The sequence below is a fragment of the Dermatophagoides farinae genome, chromosome 4 (assembly GCF_024713945.1).
Source record: "Dermatophagoides farinae isolate YC_2012a chromosome 4, ASM2471394v1, whole genome shotgun sequence".
NCBI classification, from domain to species: Eukaryota; Metazoa; Arthropoda; class Arachnida; order Sarcoptiformes; family Pyroglyphidae; genus Dermatophagoides; species Dermatophagoides farinae.
The window spans coordinates 1,056,139-1,072,803 of NC_134680.1; the positions used below are offsets into that span (position 1 = coordinate 1,056,139).

General features: G+C 30.1%; 3 protein-coding genes across 3 annotated transcripts; 2 read left to right on the forward strand and 1 right to left on the reverse strand.

Annotated features, from left to right (window-relative positions):
- The first annotated feature begins 519 nt into the window (after positions 1-519).
- On the forward strand, positions 520-1,500 carry LOC124500320 (uncharacterized). Its single transcript, XM_047064378.2, has 2 exons — positions 520-914; positions 1,001-1,500. Exons 1-2 carry the CDS (start codon positions 695-697, stop codon positions 1,498-1,500), a joined length of 720 nt encoding a protein of 239 aa, XP_046920334.1. The 5' UTR covers positions 520-694.
- Positions 1,501-2,185: 685 nt separating this feature from the next.
- Positions 2,186-14,011, forward strand: Rab3-GEF (Rab3 GDP-GTP exchange factor). The gene is given in 13 exon segments (XM_075730416.1): positions 2,186-2,826; positions 2,928-3,790; positions 3,868-5,012; positions 5,071-5,610; positions 5,667-6,027; positions 6,090-7,162; positions 7,164-7,213; positions 7,283-8,009; positions 8,174-8,588; positions 8,656-9,069; positions 9,139-9,245; positions 12,877-12,949; positions 13,032-14,011. Coding segments are annotated over 11 exon segments (5,139 nt in total). The 5' UTR covers positions 2,186-2,826; positions 2,928-3,790; positions 3,868-3,989; the 3' UTR covers positions 13,388-14,011.
- A 114-nt stretch (positions 14,012-14,125) lies between these two features.
- AsnS (asparagine synthetase) lies at positions 14,126-16,664 on the reverse strand. The gene is made up of 4 exons (XM_047053803.2): positions 16,237-16,664; positions 15,273-16,123; positions 14,733-15,207; positions 14,126-14,667 (listed from the first exon to the last, which is right to left on the reverse strand). The coding sequence occupies exons 1-4, from the start codon at positions 16,314-16,316 to the stop codon at positions 14,223-14,225; spliced, it is 1,851 nt and encodes a 616-aa protein (XP_046909759.2). The 5' UTR covers positions 16,317-16,664; the 3' UTR covers positions 14,126-14,222.
- Between the last annotated feature and the right edge of the window lies 1 nt (position 16,665).

Consider the following 16,665-nt stretch of genomic DNA (forward strand, 5'->3'; position numbering starts at 1 on the left):
GATGATGGCAGCTGATGGAAAACAAGGTAAAAATGATGAAAAATGAATGATTCTATAGAATCGAAAAGAAAAAAGAATTTAATTTTTTTATATTGAATTTTCTTATCACTACCTTGATTCTGGTACTTTTTTTTGATTTGGTTTGGTTTGGTTCTTATTTACAACAACAACAACAACAAATTATATATGTTCGAATTAGACACTATGTCCATATAAAAGGGTCAAATGTGTTGAAATAATAATCAAATCATCGATGATAATAATCAAAATCATCGATGATTGTTGTTGATTAAGATAAACACATAATACAGACAATATATGGACATTAAAACATTTGTGTGTATGTGTGGCCAAGGTAATGTTGAACTTTCTTTAGCCAGCAATGAAAATGTTTTTTGCTTTTGTTTTTTTTTTCGATTAAAAGCCACAAAAAAAAATCTTGATCGTGACATTGAAATAGTATATGTCTATGTGAATGTGGATTTTCATTTTCCTCAAAATTCATTTATTCTATCTAATCGATCATTTTTTTTGGACAAACGTAATAACAACAAAAGAAAATGAAAATCAACAACAAAATGGATGATGAGAGTTTTTTTTTATCCAGTTTTTTTTCCGTGAATTTATTATTATTCAAAATTGATGAACCATTCATTCATCGTTGTTGTGTGGCTACAAATTTACAATTTGAAAAATGAATTTTACGATTAAAAATTGCTCAATATTGATGATCATCATCATCATTATACAAACATCGCCAATTGATTGTAATCATCAACACGTTGATTATGGTGATCATCCAACGATTCGTTTTTATAAAGTAGAAGAATTAAACATCTACAATACATTGGTTGATTGTGTATCAAATTGGCGTGAAAAATTTGCTAAATGTAATCTGGAAATAACGGCATTAGGTATGTGTAAGAAAAATTTATTTATTTTTTCTTCTCAAATTCACCATTTTTTCTTGTTTGTTTTTTTTTTAATCGAAAAATCAAAGCGGACAATATATTCACCGTGATTAATGAACATTCAACCGTAGGTGAAATAATTAAATGTTGTGGCATATGGCTAGTACGTGATTGTTGGCTTTCACATAGTGGCCATTATTGTACTAAAAATCAAACGGAAATTATATGGCAATTACCATTTAAATTGGTACCATATCTACACAAATGGTGTAATGTTTATCATGATCAAACAATAATGTGTTTGATACCAAGATATCCATATTTAGCAACATTGATTATTTTAACAATAATGATTGTCATATTTATGTTTATTACAATCATTTTCATTTACATTAATCGTCGTCGAAAATTTGGAACATTTCAAACTATTGATAAACTAAATAATCATACAGTGAATAATAATAATAAAAATATAAAAACATTTGAATATAAAAAACCGGAAGATCCTGAATCCGGTATTAAACCGGACATCGATAATAATGATAATGATGAAAAGGCTGAGGCGGAAGAACGGCAATCATTAAAATGAAATTTTAATGATGATTTTTTTTTTTGTTGAATAAAAATAAAATTACAAGAAAAATAAATTTTTTTTTTTTGTTGTATTGTAATTCGATCGGCGACCACTAGATGGTGGCAGATTTTCCGGAAATCTCCAAAATTATTTTTTTTTCTGGTCATAATTGATAAAAGCGCGTTGTCCGACCCGCACACCCACACGCATAAAAGGTCGTCATAGTCATGGTGTTGTTTTATTTTTTTATATATAAAAATCCGATATATTGAACGAATCGAATCTAATGTTGAATGTTGAATGACGTACAGGAAAGGCAAAAAAAAAAAATAGTAGAGATAGGAAATCTATCAGCAAAAAAAAAAAAACAACGATAACGACGACAACGACTACAGAAAAAAGCTATATACCAAAATGGATTTTCTCTCTGTCTCTGTCTGTTTTTGACTATATGCTGGACATGATAGTATCCAGCAGCATTCTCCTGTATTGAGAAACCAGCAACAACAACAACAACAACAAAATCGACAAGAATATTTCACTGAAAATGATGATGAAGGCTAGAGGTATTTGTGACGTATATATGATATAGGTTGTGTTTTAATTTATTTTGATTTTTTTTTTTTTTTGTTGTTGTTGTTTTCTGATCGTTTGTCATTGAACAATAACAAATGTGTCTCGATATATTATTATAACCAAAGATTGTCGTTCAAAAAAAAAAACGTACGAACGAACAAATTTAGTTGATTGTTCATTTTTTGTGTGTGTGTCTGTTTGTATATAGAGAATTACATTTTGTTAGTTTTATGTGTGTGTGTGTACAGAAAAGGTTCGCACCCAAATTTGCGTGTATTTGTTCCATTTGAAACTATGTACAATTTGTGTAGTTTGCATTTTGAGTGTATATAGTCGAATGTCAAATTCTTTCTTCATTCACTCATAGTCTAATATTCTCAGCTGCTGCTTCTGCTTCTTCTCAATTTGATCTTGGAACGCCATTTTTCTCCTGTTTTTTTTTAGAATTTCATCGATCTGAGCGTGTGTGTGTGTATGTGTTTATGTGCACAAATTTTTCACACATTAACTTCAACGAATCCAAGACCTTGTAATGGAATTTTCAATTCTCCTTGTGTTTGTTTGTTTGTATGTGCGTGTGTGTGTGTGTGTGACAGAATAATAATCATTTTATGAAGTGAAGAAAATCCTATATAATAATAATAATAATAATTGGAAACCGATAAGAAAATGTATAATAAAACAAGTAGACAAAACCTCAATTGTGTTCTTGAGCTACCCACAATAACAACGAATTGAAGCAAAAAAAAAAAACAAGAATTATTCGTGAGTATTATCCTCGTACAGAAAAAAAGTAGAACAAACCAATCCCTTATAATTCAATTTTTTTCTTTTTTTTTACTTTCGTTGTTTCATTCATTACACAGCCCACAGTACATAAAAATTTTATATTTAGATATTTGAGCTTTTTTTTCAACCGGAACTGCACAAAATACAACAACGATTGCAATAATAATAATAATAATAAATTTCGTCCATTGATTTTTGAACACAAACATTATCATCGATTATAGATTATCGACGTCATTCAATAATCGAATTTCATTGTCAATTACAAATGTTTTTTCGTCGTCATATAAAAGCACATCAATCATGGAATGAAAAGTGACATTTCAACACAAACACACACACACCAAAAAAACGAATTTCAATCTATCAATATCCATAGAATGTGAACATTATTTTCAAATTCAAACTTTTCATCATCATCATCATCCATTATTTTGATAATTGAATCATTATCAACATACATATTAGATTTTGACTTCCAGATTTTTTTTCTATTCGTCTTATAAACAAAAGAAAAAAAAATTTAAATTCAAATTAATCAATATTGCCATGGTTTCAAGATGGACGACGATAATAATGACGATGATGATGACGCTGATGATGGCGATAATGGTGAATAATTGAAATTTGTTTCATTCAATTTGAAAATTTTATCCTACACACACACACACACACACACACACAATACAAACCAGGCGAAAAAAAACATGTCAACTCAATAATAATAATAATAATAAAAATGATCAAGCTTTTTGTTGTTGACAACAACAATAATCACGACAACGACGACAATGATGATGACGATGGCAACAACAACATTGTGGTTAGGAAAAAAAAACAAATTCAATAAAAATAAAATTTCGCTCAACCAATTTTCAACCACTACTGCAACAGCGATCGATTTTTAAATAAAAATTTTTTTTTCATTTTAAACTTATTGGTAAGTTTTTTTTTCACATTCAAATTCCACTTTGATTCTATTATATTGATTCTTTTCATCTTTTGAATTTCATTTAGAGCTTTTGATTAATTATCGGATGAATTATTATTATTATTATTATCAAATTATTATAAAGAAAATTAATTATCAACATTTATCTTTATAAAAAAAAATCAATCAATCAATCAATCAATCAATCATGGCTGATTGTGTGAAAAAATATTTTTCACCACGTTTACTTGATTATATCGTTATTGTTGGTACACGTACACCATCCGCCACACAATCGGTACAGTTGCCACAATTATTACGTCGTTATCCACCAGAAGATCATAAAGATTTTCCATTATCACCTGATGTTGTATTTTTTTGTCAACCAGAAGGATGTATCAATACGGATATTCGTCGGTTATCACAACGTGATACAAATTCATTTGTATTTGCTTTGACTGAAAAAGATACATCACGTGTACGTTATGGTATTTGTATGAATTTTCATCTACGTACACCATATTGTTCAACAAAATCTAGTGATGATGATGAAAATAGCAACAGTGGTGATGGTAGTCGTTCCCATAGATGCCTTTCACTCATATCATTATGTATTATTTCACATCATCCATTTTTTTCAACATTTCGTGAATGTCTAACCACCTTACGGAAAATGATTTTTATGTTTAGCCAACGAAATAGAGATAAAAAACATCGAAGGTAAACATTGAAACAAATGAAAATAACAAATTTCAATCTCATTTTTTCCCATCATAAAACTTGTAGAGATCTTGTCTGGACTTTGTTGACCACAAGATTTGAACCAGATTTCACAAAAATCCTACCAGAAAATGTATTGAATGATGTTTGTGAAATTGAAACCTGGTGTTTACGATTGTTAAGCTCACCAGTACCTGTTCCTGGTAAAACAAAAGTTGAATTGGAAATTCTGGATCCAGAAATTCGTCCACCATTAGTATTAGCCTTACCTGATCATACAAGATTTTCATTAATTGATTTTCCATTACATTTACCATTGGAATTATTGGGTGTTGAAACATGTTTGAAAGTAATTACGATGATTATGATGGAACATAAGATTGTTATACAATCACGAGATTATAATGCCCTATCAATGTCAGTGATGGCATTTGTTACGATTATCTATCCATTTGAATATATGTTTCCTGTGATACCATTGTTGCCAACTTGTATGAATTCCGCAGAACAGGTAATGTTGATTAAATTTTGTTTAATCTATTAATGATCTGTTTTTGGATAATTTATAGCTACTATTAGCACCAACACCATTCATCATTGGTGTTCCATCATCATTTTTATTATATAAAAAAAATTTCAAATTACCCGATGATGTATGGCTTGTCGATCTGGATACAAATAAAATAATTAAACCAACTGCTGCCGATGATCTACCACCATTACCTGAACCAGAAGGTAGTACACTTAAAAATCATTTCAAACAAGTGCTAGCATCAATGTCGATTACGAATCCGGCTCAATTGAGAATGCAACAACAAAGCAATAATTTTACTCATCAACAGCAACAGCAGCAGAAACAACAACAACAACAGGGATCAAATCGATCATTCGATCCATTATCATTCGGCAATGATGTGGATTCGGTCGATATAGCTGCAAGAATAGCAATGGTTAAATTTTTCAATTCAAATGGTATATTATTGAATTTTTCTGAATATACTCGTACGATTCGATTATTTCCACGACCGGTGGTTGCCTTTCAAATAAATTCATTTCTACATTCACGTCCTAAATCATCTGTCTTCCTAACAAAATTTGTTCAAACTCAGGTATTCTGATTTAAAAGCTGATCATTTGTTTGTTATAAAATTTGTTCTTGTTTTAGGCCGTCGAATTTTTCGCCGAATGGTCATTATGTCCTGATAATGTTGCCTTTATTCGTGTTCAAAATGGTGTCTATGATCCATCGATTATTGGCGATAAAGCTAAATGGTATAGCCATCAATTGGATGCTATAAATTTTCGTGTTTGTAGTGGTGGTGCCAATTGTAAATTGACAAAAATATTTAAAGAATCTATTGAAAAAGAAATGAATGCTGATAGTGATGATGACGATGATGATGAAGATGATGATGAAAATGATGATGATAGTGTTGACGAACCAAGTACATCATCATCATATTCATCGCTAAATGAATTTGTTGAACAAATGTGCAATGCAAATCGTATTAATTCCGAATATTTAAGTAAGTTTTTTTTCGTTTTTCTAATTTGATTTTAATCAAATTTAATTTTGCATACACCACAGATACATTAAGAGATCCTTCCAATTCAAGTTTTACATTATGTGATACAAGTTCAGTATTTCATCCACCGGAATCAATACAATTGGTATCGATACCGGATGGTTTTAATGATACTGTAAAAACTAATACAAGTGGTGAAGACGTCGATATAGCAAACACCGTCGCTCCAGTCATAACAGCACGAACAAAAATTCGAAGAAAATCTTCCATACAACAACCACAACCAGAAATCCATAAATCATCAAGTTCATCTTCAAATTCAGATTCGGATGATGATGATCAACAACATGAATTTAAGACAACATCATTATATGAAAAGACAAATATCACTTTGCCCGATTTGAATCAGATAACATCGAATTTGAATAAAGTAACCAGTGAAAGTACGGAAACGGTTGAACCAATTACAGAGATTAGTCGTAGTTCAACACCAAAAGCATTGGAAAATATAAGCTATACTTCCAGTTCATCCATACCAAACATATCACCATCAAATTCATTGGATAAATCATCCGGTACATCGACACCTACGTTAACCAAAGCCATTTCTATTTCATCTGTATTTACACGTTCACAATCACAAACACATCGTGATTCAATTTCAGGGCATTCTATTCTGGATCGATTAACACATGAAGCAAAAGATATGGCTAGAGAAGCAAAAGCTGTCGCTAAAGAAGTGGTTGCTAAACCAGCAGCTCAAGCTGGAAAGAAAAAATTCTTGGCCAAACTTCAAGATTTCGGTGAACCAATGAAAGGACAGGCAAAAGAATTTTGGCGCCATTCAAAAGAAGAAAATGAACAACAGCAACAACAACAACAACAAACACAACAATCTAATGTTGATAATAATTATGGACTTCCATTATCATCATCATCATCATCGATTATATCATCAATGTCTAGTGATTTTAATGGGCTTGCCGATAAAACTGCCGGTATGTTATCGGGATTTTTCAGTAAATCTAATTTGGCCAAAGTGAAAGAACGCACACAACCATTTGGACCATTTCCCAAAGGCAAAAAAGGTTTGATTGAAAAATCCAATCTAATTCGTCATACATCTGCCCAGAATCAACAAACAACAACAACAGCAAACAATAGACCAGAAAAATCAAAATCATAGGTATGTATTCAATTGTCTTAATATTCGATTAATTTATTCATTTTCTACATTTACATCCATGCAAAACAGTGATAATCAATTGTTTTTGAAAGATTCAATCAATTCAGTATTGGAAGGTGAAGGTATTGGGTGGTTGAAATTATCAAGACTGAAAAAATTAATGGAAGATGAGCAATATCGTGCATTAGTGATACAATTGCTAAATAAAGCTATGCCTCGAAAAATTGGACCAGATGATCATATTGAAGATGTACAAATACCAAGAAATGTTTGGAAAGGATTACTTAAAGTGATAAATGCAATGATCTATGGACTTGAACAGAATTATTTCCATCATGCAAGCAGTAATAGTAGCAGTAGTGGAATGGCCAGTACATTTGCCATATTGGAAATTGCTCATACACATTTCTGGGTCAAAGAAATGACAGCCGAAGAAAAAGCATCGATGGCTGCGACAACAGCAACATGTTCACAACGATCAACACCTTTTGGTTCGAATGAAAATCTTTCTAAATTATCAAATGTTGAACAAACAATCGGTGATAATCAAACATCACACGAATTACAATCCGAATCAAAAGATACGCTTGGATCGATACCTAAATCAAATGAAACTAGTTGGAAACGTAATCTAATGTTGAACCAATTGATATCATTCGAATCGGATGTATTGAGTGATGCATCACCGTCATGCAATGCCTCAGATGCTGGATCATTGACGGTAAATCCTATTTTTGGCACGAAATTATTCGGCAGCAATTCTTTTCGTTCTACCTGTTCTGACACTGACATAGAAGTAATTTTCCTCATATTATTGCTTAATAACCTTTTCATCTCTAGGATTTTACATACTCAAGGAATACCTCTATTAGCTGTCTTTAGGAATTTTTTTTAGCCAAATTCCAAAAAGATTTTGCAACTTAAAAAATTACATTTTATTTTTTTCTATATTCCGAACAGGGATTACAAGGACGACAATCACGTACATCCAGTGTATGGAGTAGTAAATCATCCATTTCGGCCGGTTTTCGTTATCATGGTGGTGCATTAATCGGATCGATACCGATGGAAATACAGAGATATTATCTATTCGAAAGTGTTATCGGTAATAATCGTTCAAATCTTTGGGATCAGATGCAATTCTGGGAAGATGTTTTTCTGGATGCCGTTTCACAAGAACGTGACCTTATCGGTATGGATCAAGGTCCAGGTGAAATGATGAGTAGATATCATACATTATCGGAGATTGATAAAAAACGTTTAGAACATGAAGAGGATCGTTTATTGGCTACATTTCTGTATAATATGACCGCTTTTATGATTATGGTTAATATTGATCGTACAGAAATAAAACGTAAATGTCGTCGTTTATTGGGTGAGTATCATCTTTAAAAACATAATTCCATTTAATGACTATAAATCGATCTAATACGATAAATTAGGTAAATGTCATATTGGTCTTGTTTATTCAGCCGAAATTAATGAAGTATTGGATCAAATTGATTATCTACATGGTAATGATATTGATCTCAAACCATTATCAACACGACAAATACATCGACAAACATTTACTGTACATATGGGTACAGATTCAATGGGCGATATGATGTTCATGGAGGTTCGTGATGATGGCCTCATATTACGTTCAATAAATGGTATCATTATTGAACGTTGGTGGTATGAACGTTTAGTCAATATGACTTATTCGCCCAAGAATAAAGTATTGTGTTTGTGGCGCCGTAATGGTGCCCATACACAATTGCATAAATATTATACACGTAAATGTAAAGATCTTTATTATTGTATTAAAGAATCAATGGAACGTGCTGTACAAAATGGTACAGGAACATTGCCAGGTAATTAATTAATATTTTGATTGGATTGAATTTGTTTTCTTTTTATTAATCAATGAATCATTTTAAAAGGTACTGAACTCGGTGGTGAATTTCCTGTACAAGATATGAAAAGTAGTGAAGGTGGTCTATTACAAGTCTGTATGGAAGGCGTTGGATTATTATTTGCCAATAGTAAGGTAAGTAATTTTTATTGGTTCCTCATTGCAATTCTTTTTATTTATCATAATTATTGGGGTTGTGTTGACAGAATATATATAATAAGAACAAAAAAAACAGACAATATATTCACAACACACAATGAAATGAACAGAATTCTGTTTGTTTTTTCATATATTTCTCTCTATTTCTTAAAAATTTGGTGTTCAATTTGTGATTGGTAATTTGTTTATTGATTTTTGTTGTTGTTGTTGTTGTTGTTATTGATTGTCAATTCTTTTATCTAATTATCTTCTATTCAAATTTCCCAAACCATATAGATTGAGATTTTGATTTTTTTTAATCAAAAAAAAATTGAATTCAATTGCCAAGGAACCATAATAAGCTGATTTGATTGATTTTTTTTTTCGTTCATAACATGACAACATTCATTTTCATAATTTTTGTTAATTTAATCCGTAATATTTTATCCTTGGTTATTGATGATTGATTTTTATTTTGTTTTTTTTTTAATTTTGTGTGTATAATTGATTGTTGGATTGATTGATTAAGATAATGAAAAACTAAATTTTCTTTTTGAATCCAATTTCAGCTAGGACTTTAGAATAGGATCTGAACAGCTTGTGTGTGTGTGTGTGCGTGTGCGTGTGTAAGAGAATAGCATAGCATCTGACACCATTTTTTTTCCACTTCAACATGGATCCATACACACACACACACACACACAGAATCCTCCGTTTTTCCTATGTTTTTAAATTTTTATTTTGAATCATTTAACCGAACAGCTTGCGTGTGTGTGTGTCACATTTATTTTTTTTTTTAAATTTAATTTAATCAAATTGATTGATTTGATTGATTGATTGATTGTTTGTTTTAATTAATTTATCCAAATACCACACATTATTTTTTTTGTCTTGGATTGAATTCTGCTAATCCAATTATCAATTTAAATTTATTTAAATTCAATTATATAATTAATTAATGTTATTATCATTCAATGATCATTGTTCGTCGATTCTTTTTCGAAAATTTTCTATAATAATCATCCTTTCCATGACACTTTCCTATTCTCTCCTTTGTTCCTCATGTTGAAACAAAAGAAAAAAAAAGATTCCAGGACTTTTGAGATGGTCCTTGGTTTAGGCGATTTTCCTTTTTTTCTCTTTCTTAATTTTTCCATTTTTAGTGTCCCCGTTCTCTTTTTTTATAATTTTTGTAATTTGATTTTGTTTGTTTTTTTTTTGTATATGGCCAGAAAGAAATTCATCCATTCAGTGGTAGTCTTTTTTTTCAATTTTCAGTTGTTGTTGTTTTTATTTTTTTAAAAAAGATGTGTGTGGTATCAACCGTTTTGTGGATTTTATATTTTATGGTAATAATAGTAGTAAATAGTAGTGGCAATAGTAATTAGTAAAAATTTCAAACACATACATTTTACACAGATACACACAAACACACACACTAATTTGTTGATTGTTTTATTTAAATGAAATTTATTTCTTACCTGAATATTCTCTCTCTCTTTCTTTTTTATTTCTTTTTCATTCTTCAATTCTTCCGACCTTTCTTCTGCAACAAATGAAAAAAAATTTTATTGAACAAAAAAAAAATACAATTCACATTGTGAATAGGATTTTGAGGTATATTATTATCCATTATATAAATTGATTATATATATATTTAATGATTGATTGATTATAAAAAAATTTTTGAATTATTTATATCTATTAGTTTGTAGTTTGTTTTTCATTTTTTTATTTTTGTTTATTTCATCAATTTGTTTTGTTGTTGTTGTTGTTTAATTTCTTTATTTTTATTGACCATTCAAAATGGTGCTGGTCGGGATATTTTTATTATTTATCTATTTCAACTTTTTTTTAATCATCTCTAATCTCTAATATTATTAACACTAATATGAACAATAATAATAATAATAATGGCTATTGACCACTTTCCGATTATCAGCACACAATATTTACTCACTTACTTACTTACCAAATACACACACAAAAAAATATTTATTCATTTTCAATTTTCCATTTATAGAATTACAAAAAAAAAAAAAATAATTGTTGTCGTGGCTGTGTATGTGTGTGTGTGTGTTTATTGTGTTTTTTTTTTCATTTTTCATTTTTCAATACTACTGTGTAAATATTGTCATTCCAAAATTCTGTAATATAATTGATAAAAGTAGTAGTAGTAGTAGTAATAGTCGTTTTAGTAGTACTGATAATAGTAGTAATTGTAGGTATAAAAAAGAAAAATAATTTAATTTTTTCTTATTCACTTTCCATTTCCTTTTGCTTTGTGTTTCAATTTTTTTGTTATTTCATTTAATTTCATTTCCATTGATTTAGTTTTTTTTGTTTTTGTTTTTCATTCTGTTTTGTTTTTGTTTTTTGTTGAGTTGAGTTGAGAAAAAAAACCATCTCAAAATTAGCAAGAAGCAATGCTTCAATGGTCTTGAATTAGTCGTTGGTTGGTTGTTGTTAGTTGTGATTTCTGTTTATTTTTTTTTTAGATTTGAAAAAAAATTTGTAATTTGTAAAACAACAAAGCAAAGAACCTTTGTAGATTGTTACAGAATATAAATTAGTTGTAGTGATTCTAGATAAATTATTAGAATTTCTTTTAAAGAATCATTCGTAGTTGAATAATGATAGTTGCTGCTGCTGTTGTTGTTGTTGTTGTAGTTGTAGTTGTAGTTTTTTTTAATTTCATTTTTTTCTCTTTGTTGCTTTTTTCCATGTTGAAACAACAACAACAACAACAACCCAAACCACTTCCACCATTGCCACCACCACCATCCCCACCACCAATTATGCCCGATTGTAGAAAATGGACGACGACGATGATGATGATGATAATGATCTATTTTTTTTTTTAATTTTCATTTATTTTTCGTATTTGATCAATCGATCGATTATGATGATGATGATAATAATAACCTGCTTCTTTCTTATTCTTATTTGTTGTTTGGTGTGCATTTTGTTTGCCTGTTTGATATCCCAAATTCAGGTTTTTTTTATGTTTTATGTTTTGCTTGCACTTATTTTGTTTGATTTTTTTTTCAATTTTGTAAATTAATTTTTGTGCGTGCGTGTGTGTGTGCGTGTATGCATGTTGTTAGAATTTTATCGTTTTGTTTTCATGTATGTATATTATATACACGTGTGAGTAATGTGCGTGCGTGTGCTCATCAATTTTAATTTATAAAAAAAGAAAAAAAAAATACAAATAAAACACACACACAGGAAAAATTTCAACAAAACACGCCCATACCCGAATACACACACACACAAATGCAGATAAACAGCTAGATTAGATTATTCAAAGTTGAACTAAATAATAATAATATATATCCTGATCTGTTTAGATTTTTCTATTTTTTTTTAATTTTTAAATTTCATTTTCTTAATTCAATTGTTTTTTTTTGTTTATTTGTTTTTAGTTTTCAGAATTTTTTTTCTCATCTTTTTCTCACTCATATAGTCATTTTATGTGATAATATTTGTTCACGTTTCTTTGTGGATTTTATCTAATTTTTGTCCATTTTTTTCTTCCATTCTATTTCCTCTCCCTCTTGTTCATGATCGCATCATGAATTATGATGATGATGATGATGGGAATTGAAAAAAAATTTCTAAATAGTTTTTCATTCGTTTGGAAAACATACGAAAATGTTTTACACAAAAAGGTGGAATATTTGTCATCGAAGAATTTAGTAAGAATCGGATTTTTTTTTTGTTTGATAAAATCTATTTAACATTGCCTTTTTTTTGTTTTTATTCCACAACAATATATAGATCCTAAAACACGACAAATTATTCAAAGAAAATTTCGTTCACAAATGGCCGATCAAATTTGTTATGCTGTTCTTTGTGTTTTCAGTTATATTGCCGCTGGTCTTGAACAACATAAACGTCAACAACAACAGCAACAACAACAATTGCAACAGCAACATGGAAAAATTAATTCAAAAAATCTTGGTACAACCAACCTTTTACAACATCAACAATCATCAACGACAACAACAACATCATCATCATCAACAGTAATCAGTGCAATTCTTGTACCAACATCTCAACAACAACAACAACAACAACAACAGCAGCATTCACAAAACAATAAACACAAATATCATAATTTAGATTCTTCATAAATCTATAATTTTTTTTTTCGTTTTGTCATAGAATCTAGATGGTTAGATTGACATCCGAGAATGATTCTATCCATGCATAACGGTATTTATCATGTGTTCCCACATTCAATCATCAATGTCTGTGTGTGTCTGTCTCTGGATACAATTGATCAAATTTGTTGTTTCCTATTTTTCTGATTCATTTCTTGGAACTTCTTTACCACTCTTCCATAGCCGTCCATAATTTTCATTTCCATTCACCTCCACCATTTTACCGCCGCCGCTTGACATTGATTCTAGAGCAAAAAATTAAACAAAAAACTTAATGATAATAATTGTACAAAACAAAACAAAAAAATAACTTGTCATCATTATCATCATCATCATCATCATCATTATCAACAACATTGTTATTTGTTATTTTATCATCATCATCACGATTATCATAAATGTTTGTAGTAATGTAACGGAATGTTTTTTTGGTTGTTTGTTTGTTTGTGTGTGTGTGTAATTTGTGTATTTTGAGAAGAAGAAAAAATAATCGATATATTTCGAGCATTTGTATACTCTTTTTTTTAATTTTTACTCAGTTATTTTGAATTTTATTTAGAATTTATGTATGTTAAATAAATCAATTTAATTTCATTTTTCAAAAGTAAAATTTTCCAAAAAAAAAACTCTCTGCCAACAGATGGCAGCTCTTTAGTATTATAAGTTTTTATTCGTAATTAGAATAAAGCAAAAAGAAAAATTCGTTCGTTTTTTTCAAATTTCATTTATTTATTTCTCTAATTATTTTTCTAAAGGAAAATAATCATCCACACATAATGTTGGATCATTTTCGGATACAAAAAATTTAATGTACCATTGATCCATTTGGTATGGAACCACCACCATTCTGTCCATTTACAATCGTTTTACAATCACCATTATCCATAGATGTACCATTATTATCATATGCTTCTTTATGTGATTTTTGTGCACGACCAGATGGATCGGTTGGACAGCCCCAATCAGTACGTGGTATCCATCGTACAATACTTTTAATACAAGCTTTTTGTGGATAATGAATTTCAAATAATTCACGATACAAATAGGCTTCTTTTGTTGTTGGTGTATCCACTGGCCATCGTTCCTGACGTTTATCGTACAATTGATCGGTTATACGATGTTCAGCTTCAGCTTTTAATGAATCGATCCATGAATAGCCAACACCATCAGAAAATTGTTCCTTTTGTCGCCATAGAATACTGTCCGGTAGATATGGTTCTTTATCCGGATCATCGGATGTATCAAATGCTCTTCAAAGAGAGAGAAAGAATTGATGATTAATAGTTGCCAATTTTTTTTCTATGAAAAAACTTACTTTCGAAGAATGTATTTTTCAATACGATTTTTCGAACACATTTTCTCTTTCGGAACAATATTCATAATAGTATCAAGAAAATCTTTATCCAAAAATGGTACACGTGCTTCCAAACCCCATGCCATTGTTGATTTATTTGCACGTAAACAATCCGATGTATGAAGATTTTTGACACGTTTAACCGTTTCTTCTTGAAATGCATGATCATTCGGTGCGGAATGAAAATAAAGATAACCACCAAATATTTCATCCGAACCTTCACCACTTAATACCATTTTAACACTATTGGCTTTGATTTTTCTTGATAACAAATACATCGGAGTACTTGCACGTACAGTGGTCACATCATATGTTTCAAGATGATATATAACATCGGAAATAGCATCCAAACCTTCTTGTATGGAAAACGTATATTCATGATGGATAGTCTTCAAAAATGCACCAACTTCTCTTGCTGCAACTAAATCGGGAGATCGTATAATAAAAAAAAACAATCAAATAAATAAATTCTGAAATGGTTAAAGATGAAAAATGACTTATCTGGTAATCCAATGGAAAATGAATGTAATCTTGGCCAATAAACATCGGTTTGTTCGTCACTGCTACTATTACCACTACTGTTATCACCACCACTATTATCATCACTACTTACAATATTTCCTGATTTTTTCAACAATTGATTGGCAACAAATTCATGTTTCAGCATACGACGTGTTTCACGTGCCGCAATCGAAGCAATGACACTGGAATCCAATCCACCCGATAATAGTACACCATATGGTACTTCAGACATTAAACGTTTTTTCACTGCTTTTGTTAATTTTTTCCTTATCATATCATAATCGACTGGCTGTGTAGGCACCAATGATTCGTTATACCATTTTGGTTGATACCATTGACGAAAACATTTCTGTTTTGAATCATAAATATGTCCCGGTGGAAATGACATGATTGTATCGCATATATCATTCAAACATTTCATTTCAGATGCAAAATAAAATGTTTCTGGTTTATCGACATTATAACCATAATATAGTGTTGTCACACCGATAGCATCTCTTGCCACCACATATGATTCATCCGTAGTATCAAATAGTACAAACGAAAATATTCCATCCAATTGTTGTATAAAATCATCACCAAACATTCGATATAAATGTATGATTACTTCACAATCCGAATAGGTAACAAATTGACAATCTTTTAGTATTTTATTTTTCAATTTTTTATAATTATAAATTTCGCCATTTACAGTCAATATCATTGATTTATCGTGGCTAACTATTGGTTGGGCACCAGAATCAACACCAATAATAGCTAAACGTTCATGGCAAAAGATATTATTTCCCGATATTATACAACCAGACCAATCAGGGCCACGATGACGGATTCTATTTGAGCAACAAAACAAAACAAAACAAAACAAAATTAATGATTCATGAATATTCTTTAGTGAAAATTCAATATTTCAAAAATAGATCAAAATAAAGAGAAACAAACAAACCTTTTCGAATGATTCAATGCTTTTTGGCGAAATTTTTTTACATCATCATCATAATTGAGTACGGCAAATATTCCACACATGATTCTGTTGCTGTTGTTGTTGTACACACGAACGAAAACAGTATTTGTTTTTTATATCAATCAAATTTTTTTTCCTGTAACTATATGGATGTCGGAATGAATTTGTATGTATGGATGGATGGATGGAATTGGAATTAATTTGGTTGCCTATCGATGTTTAAACAGCCGCCACCACATGCACACATAAAAACAAACTAAAGCCAAAAAGAAACATTTTGTACATTTGAAACGGCTTTTTATTTTCGGATCATCATCATCATCATGATAGCCATTGAAAATCGTCTGTAAGTCTTATGATCCTCATCAATGAATTAAACCCGCGACATTTGTCAACCACACACACACGAAA